General features: G+C 62.0%; 1 protein-coding gene across 1 annotated transcript; it reads left to right on the top strand.

Moving 5' to 3' along the window:
• The first annotated feature begins 1,657 nt into the window (after positions 1-1,657).
• On the top strand, positions 1,658-5,046 carry CDX2 (caudal type homeobox 2). The gene is made up of 3 exons (XM_037378447.1): positions 1,658-2,368; positions 4,561-4,706; positions 4,879-5,046. The coding sequence occupies exons 1-3, from the start codon at positions 1,876-1,878 to the stop codon at positions 5,044-5,046; spliced, it is 807 nt and encodes a 268-aa protein (XP_037234344.1). The 5' UTR covers positions 1,658-1,875.
• Positions 5,047-6,755: the final 1,709 nt, after the last annotated feature.

The raw sequence follows: 6,755 nt of genomic DNA, 5'->3' as shown, positions 1-6,755 counted from the left end.
CCGAGGGGACCGCCCGTGGTCTCTTTCCCTCTTTCCCGGGAGCGATGCTCGGTCCTTCCCCGCTTGAGCGCCCCGGTCCCCCAGGGCGACTGACACGGGACCCTCCCGGACACTTTAGGAGACGTCGCTGAATTATTCCCACTCGCGTTAAAGCCCAGACCCGCGGCAGCCCCAGGCTGAGCACCAAAGGGCCCGGTGCGATGGGGAGAAGGAGAGGGAGATTTTTCGGGGAGTGCGGATCGGGGAGATCTGGCTCTGCAGAGCTGAAATCCGCCCTCCGCTGCAAAACTCCACGTCTCAGTGCCCGGGGGAGGCAGGGGGGACACACTCTGCAGAACCGAAGAGAAAGCGAAGGGAAAATATCCCTGGGACACGGCCACCGGGTCCCTTCACGTAAGACCCGGGACACGCGGGGCCAGTGGGGGAGACCCGGCAGGACCCAGCCGCACCGGCCCCAAGCGCCCGGGAAGAGCCGTCGGGGCCAAATGTACTGGGAAAACGGGGGGACGCTCCCGTCCCCCTCCATTTTTTCTCGCCGGGTGAAAGGTTTCCTCGCTGTGTCATGGGAAAAGATGCAAATATGCAAACGTTGCCTCGCATTGTCCCCGCTCAGGGTGAAAAGTTAAAGCATAAAAGCGGCGGGGGGAAGCTGAGAGGGGGTCGCCTCTTCAAAGGGGGCTGGCTGGGCCGGGGGAGCCAGCAGCCGCTTGCCCGAGAGCCGCCCTTCCAGGGCCAGCATTTCCAGAGGGTTTCCAAGGCGTTGGGGTGGGAAAAACCGAGTGTGCGTGGAGGGGCGAGTCGCCGGGTTCCCCGTGGGCTCGGCCGCGCTGCAGGGAGGGAATCGTCCCCGGGGTACCAGGCTCCGGGAGGACGTGGATGGTTCCCCCGTGGTGGTGGTGGGGAACCATCCCCTGGCTGGGTGCCCAGGCCCCTGCGGGCGGCGAGATGCTGCGGCCTCGCTCCAGCGGTGGGTACGAGAGGGCAGCGGGTGCTTTAGGCGAAGGCACCCCCCAGTCCTCGTCCCTTCCCGGCATCGGGGCCCAGGCTGGGACGGGGAGGGTGGGCAGCGCCTGACCTCGAAGCTCTGTAGGCACAAGCTGGGGGGAAGGAGGCAGCGCCCTCGGGGGGTGGTGGGGTGGGGTGGAATTTCTCCTCTTACCTCTCCTTCATCGCCCGTGACCGAGTGGGAGCGGGAGCGGGTGGGAAGTGCGTTAGAAAAAGCAGTAGGCCGTTGCGGTGGGGTTTGTTTCTTAGAACAACCACGACAAAATGGGTTTGTGGATTTTTAATCAAAACTCCCTCCTCCTCCGCCCCTTCCTCCCCCCCCCCCCCCCCAGCCCCAAGCACGGAGAAGAGCTGGTTAAAGTGCTGCCTACAGATCGGCCGCGATACACGGCTCCCATATTCCCACCCTCGCCCTTAGATCTCCCTCTCTGTCTTTTGCAAGTCTCTTGATTTCATCCTTTGAACCTGTGATTGGAGGTTAAAGTGCACCAGGTTGCAATGGAAGGAGGAAGCTCTTAAACAATAAAGGCTTGAATATTTAGCTGTGATCAGGTCGCTGCCCTCTCCTTATCTTTTTAAATGCAAATCGTCTTTTAGGGGTAGTAGCTATATACCCAGCGCCTCTCCACGTCACCTGCCTTTGGTGTGTCTGGGCCATTACTAATAGAGCCTTGTAAACAATCGTTAATCATGTAAGTGCTGCCGGCCATTGGATTCGGACCGGGAGCCGGGAGCGCGGAGCGCAGCGCGGGGCCGCGGCCCCTCCGCCTGCCCCCTCCCCGCCCCGGGCAGCCCGGCCCCAGGCAGCAGGCGCGCCGCTGCGAGAGCCCCGAGCAGCATGCGGAGAGCCGCCGCCGGGGCCCCTCCAGCATGTACGTGAGCTACCTCCTGGAGAAGGACGGGCCCATGTACCCCGGCCCGGTGCGACACTCGGGGGGGCTCAACCTGGCGGCGCAGAACTTCGTGGGCGCCCCGCAGTACGCGGACTACGGCGGCTACCATGTGAACCTCGACAGCGCCCAGTCCCCCGGCCCGGCCTGGCCCGCGCCCTACGCCGCCCCGCTCCGCGACGACTGGGGCGCCTACGGACAAGGGGCGCCGCCGGCCGCCGGCGCCGTCCACGGCCTCAACGGCGGTTCCCCCGCCGCCGCCATGGCCTACAGCCCCGCCGACTACCACCACCACCACCCGCACGCCCACCACCACGCCGGCCCCGCGCCCCACTGCTCCGCCGGGGTCATGCAGCCCGTCAACGCCGCCAGCGCCGCCGCCGCCGCCCCCGAGCCGCTCTCCCCCGGCGGGCAGCGCCGCGGCCTCTGCGAGTGGATGAGGAAGCCGGCGCAGCCCCCGCTCAGCAGCCAGGGTAAGCGCGGGCCGGGGGCGGGCGAGGGGCTGCCCCGCCGACCGCTCCGCCGGGGCGCCGCCGGCTCCCCGTGCGTCGGGCAGCGCGGCGGCCGGGCGGGCACCGGCCCCAAACAAACCCGATCGAGGGACGGGCCTCGGCACCGCGGGGGCTGCCGGGCTTAGCCCTGGGTACGGCCCCGGGCAGCGCCGGGCGCCGCTCTCCGCCGGGGAGCAGCCGCTGCCGGCCGCGGCGGGCCGGTGCCCGGGGCGCGCTTCGGCGGGGCAGGGCGGCACGGCCCGCATGCCGAGAGCTCGCCCTTCCTGCCGCTGCTCCGCGCCTCCGCTTATAGCCACTCAGAAGATTTTTATAACCAATTATAGCCATATAAATCATCGGCCGGTGTCGCCCCGCATTTGTTTCTGAGTCACTGAGCGCCTACTCTTGATTAAGGTCTCCCTGCGGCCAGGCCTCCCGAGCGGCTGCCCGCCGACCCCCGCGGGCCGTGCCCTCCGGGCCGTGCCGGTGGGGCCGGGAGGTGCGAGGGCGTTCCCCCCCCCCCCCCCCGGTGCCCCGGCGGCGGGAGGCCGGCACCTGGACGGGCCGGGCCGTGGCCGGCGCCGCGCTCCCTTGTGATGTTAATACACTCGCAGCCCCTCTCTTTTATTTCCCCCCTGCATCTGCCAGGGGAGATGCGTGTCCCCCCACTTCGGAATACGCCTTCCACGGCTGTTGCCGCCGATTTTTTCTTTTTTCTTTTTTTTTTTTTTTTAGAATTATATATAGTGGGGCAAAAAAACAGGGTGGCGACTTCCGCAGTAAATAACGACTTCTGGTGTTCCTCTCTCATCCCCTGCCCCGCGCCACGGCCGGCAGGGCCGGCGGGGCTCCCCGGCGGCGCGGGGTGGGGGTCCCGGCCTCACCCGCGGCCGCCGCGCCTCGGGGGAAGCCCCGGTGCCAGCAGCCCCGGTGCCCCGGTGCGGGCCGCTGGCACCGGCTACGCCCCGGGTGGCGGTGGCGGTGGAGCTCTCCCAGGCCCGTCGCGCTTCCCACAGCAGCCCGTGGTGTTCCCACAGTTTGGGCTTGTGCGGTGGTGGCCGGTCCCTTGTCTCCATTCAAATTCTGCCTTTGGAGCCAGTGTTTATGTTAATGTGCAGGGCTGGGGGGATGAAAGCGCCTGCCGCCATTTGTTCAGTAGTGGTAATTCAAACAGAATGTGGCTGTCATTAAGGCTTTGAGAAGGGTTTTTCTTTGATAAGATCGCCTTGTCCTGCATTGTTTGGGATTGTGTTCCCTATTCACTAGCTCTGGGGAGTTTTCTCTGATCAGGCTTGTATCTTTACAGGGTGCTTTTGTTGTGGTTTGCGAGAGTTTACCTGAACAAAGTCAGCCTGCTAGCCATTAAGCACCTTGAGGGCAGAGGCTCCCCGCCTTGGCTCCCTGGGGAACGGGAGGGCCGGGGACACAACCAGTTAAACAAGAAACCCTCGGGAGAAAGGAGGTCACCGGCTGCGGCGATGCACGCCCGTCCACCGCTCGCTGCCGTTCGCCTTCGGGTTTCGTTGGCATTGTTTTTTCGGTGGTTTTTTTTTGTTTGTTTGTTTGTTGGTTGGTTTTTTGGGGATGTGTGGGTTTTTTTAGCGCTAAAGTTGCACATCGCACTTCCAGGGTATCTGAGAAATCGCTTTAGTCGCTGCCCCGATGCCGGGTCAGAAGCGGGGGGAGCTGGAGCGGGCGCCCCGACGGGCCCCCGACGGCCGCTGCCGGTTCTCGCCCTTAGATCAGTGTTTCTCGTTTAGAAACACAGCCGCCGCGCCCCGAACGGGGCTTTTCTTTCTTCTCCTTTCCCCTCTTCTTTGTAAAAAGTTTGTTCTCGTTAAGGAAGGTAAAACAAACCCGAAAGCCAACAGCAAGTGCACAACAAAGGTGTCCCAAGCGCAACGTGGGGGTGGCGGGGCAGGGGGTGGCAGCCCGCCCCTGGCTCGCCCTTACAGCCGGCACGCCTGGGATTTCTGCCCCATGTCCCCGGGGAACTGTGGAACTGCTTCTCTCCCCTCTGTCTGCTGGGCTCAGTAGAGCCCCGAGCAGGGAGCGGCGAGGAGGAAGCCGGGGAGGTCCGATCCTGCTCGCCCCGCAGCCGCCGGGAGGAGTGCTGCGCTCCACCCCAGGCCCTTCGGCTTCACCTTTCCCAATCCCGGTTTTCTTCTCCGCAGTTAAAACCAGGACGAAAGACAAGTACCGCGTCGTGTACACCGACCACCAGCGGCTGGAGCTGGAGAAGGAGTTTCACTACAGCCGCTACATCACCATCAGGAGGAAAGCGGAGCTGGCCTCCAGCCTGGGGCTGTCGGAGAGACAGGTCTGTCCCACCAGTGGTGGTCCCCACGCCACTCACGCGGGGCCGGGATGCGCAGGGGGCCGGGATGCGCGGGGACCGGGATGCGCGGGAGCCGGGATGCGCGGGCCCCCTGGGAAGGGAGGGCGTCCCCGAGGAAACGGCCTCCTCACTCCCCTTCGCTCCCCCCCTGCAGGTGAAAATCTGGTTCCAGAACAGGCGGGCGAAGGAGAGGAAGATCAACAAGAAGAAGCTGCAGCAGGCGCAGCCCTGCGGCGCGGAGCCCCTCAGCCCCGGCGCCCCGCTGCAGGGTCCCACTGCGGGGGCGGCCGCCGCCGGGCTGGGCCCCGCCGCCCCGCAGTGACAGCGGCCGGGGACCGCGGCGCAGGGACTGCTGGAGGGGGCGGCCGCGGCGGGGCCGGGCCGGGCCGGGGGGGCACGGTGGGAGCGGTCCCCCCCCGCCTATGCACTACACCGCCCCGCGGGGCCGGCCGTGTGTACAGATGTACAGTGTAAGTGTCTCGTCGTCCAGGGGAAGCGTGGCCATCGCTTTATTAATATTATTATTATTATGTTTGGGTGTGGTTTTTTTACCCTGGATTTTGTTAGATAAAAGGGGGGCACTGCCTGCCAGTCAACCCCCGGTGAATCTCAGGGATCGGTCCGAAAGACCCTAGAAATATTGTTGGGCTAACAACGAATTTTAACAAGAAAAAATAATTAAAGGACATTTTTTTATTTTATTTTATATTTTATTTTATTTTCTTCTTGTAACCAGGAATATGCAAAATGTTCATCCTGCCCTAAGGGCCAGAGCAGACAAGATAAGGCACTGTTTAAACGTTCAGAAGTGAATTGCTTAATGTTAGACACTTGTAAAAGAGCCCATAAATCTGGTGCTGACAGTCATCCAGCCAGATTTATTAGTTGCAGTACAGAAAAAATTAGAAGAATGAAGTCTCCTCTGAAAAAGGTGTCCTGTCATGCTGGAGTGCGGAGCCTTGCTTGTGTGTGCAGTGTCCCATCTGTTAAATTATGTGCTGTTTCTCACCCCCTTACAGTTTTTACCTTGTTTCAAGGTTGTTTCCAGTTAGTTTTCCAAAGTCTCCTTGGTTTGATCAGCTTTACGTAGGCTTCACCCCACCAGGAGCAGAAATCCTTGGAAGAGCCCTGTGCTGTACCAGAGCCCATCTTGCACAGGTTGTGACTCATTTCCACATGCTGACTAGGTGGTGGGGACCAGGAAAGAGATGCTAAAGGACTCACCTAGTCAGAGATGAAAACAAGGAAAGTCCAGCTGATTTGGCCAAATCACCCTGTCTGTTCGCCATTTGCCGTGTGTACTTCTTACTTATGGCTGGAAGAAACCCCACGGGGAAGCGAGGCCGTGCCACCAGCGCCCTGGGGTGTGCATGGGGCCAGCTCATGTGGGCCTGGGCCTCGCCAGGGATGGGAGCACTGTCCAGCCCCAAAGACATTATCTGGGTTTCTGACATTTGGCCCCATGGTGTTCTGGTTTTCTGGTCAAGTTTATTTAGGATATTCCATTTGCTTGCTTTGGGGTACTTTTGGTTTTGCTTGCTGACTCTTTTCTCATGTTTTTGCTGAAAGCCAAACCCAAATATCAGCAGGATCTGCAGGATTGTGTGGGGAGAATCGGTTTGCCAGGGCCTGCCTCCACAGACAAGGTAGCTCTCTCTGCCTGGAAGAGCTTGGTGAGCACCAGAAAGGGTGAGCACAGCCCCAAAGCCTCCATGCGCCATTTTGGCCACATGTAGCTCCATGGCTTGCTGGGCCAGGGGCTGGCTGCTGGCTGACAGGCTGACAGCAGATGTGTGGCTGTGCAAACCTGATCCAGGGCTCCTGAGCCTGGGGGAAGACCATGGCTACAGGCAGCACCTCCAGTGCAGGGAACCTGCTTAATTTTCTGCCTGGTGCAGTTGCTGAAGTGGGTCTGGCCAGGAGGCATGGGTGCAGCTCCCAAGCAGTTACGCTCATTGCACGTGGGCTTGACGCACACCATGTCCTGCTGGGTCCCATGTCCATGGTTCACGCTGGACCAGAGGGAGGCAG

The sequence above is a fragment of the Falco rusticolus genome, chromosome 2, assembly GCF_015220075.1.
Source record: "Falco rusticolus isolate bFalRus1 chromosome 2, bFalRus1.pri, whole genome shotgun sequence".
Taxonomy (NCBI): Eukaryota; Metazoa; Chordata; class Aves; order Falconiformes; family Falconidae; genus Falco; species Falco rusticolus.
Note: the sequence above shows the minus strand (reverse complement) of the source record. Positions and strands in the feature narration are given on the sequence as shown.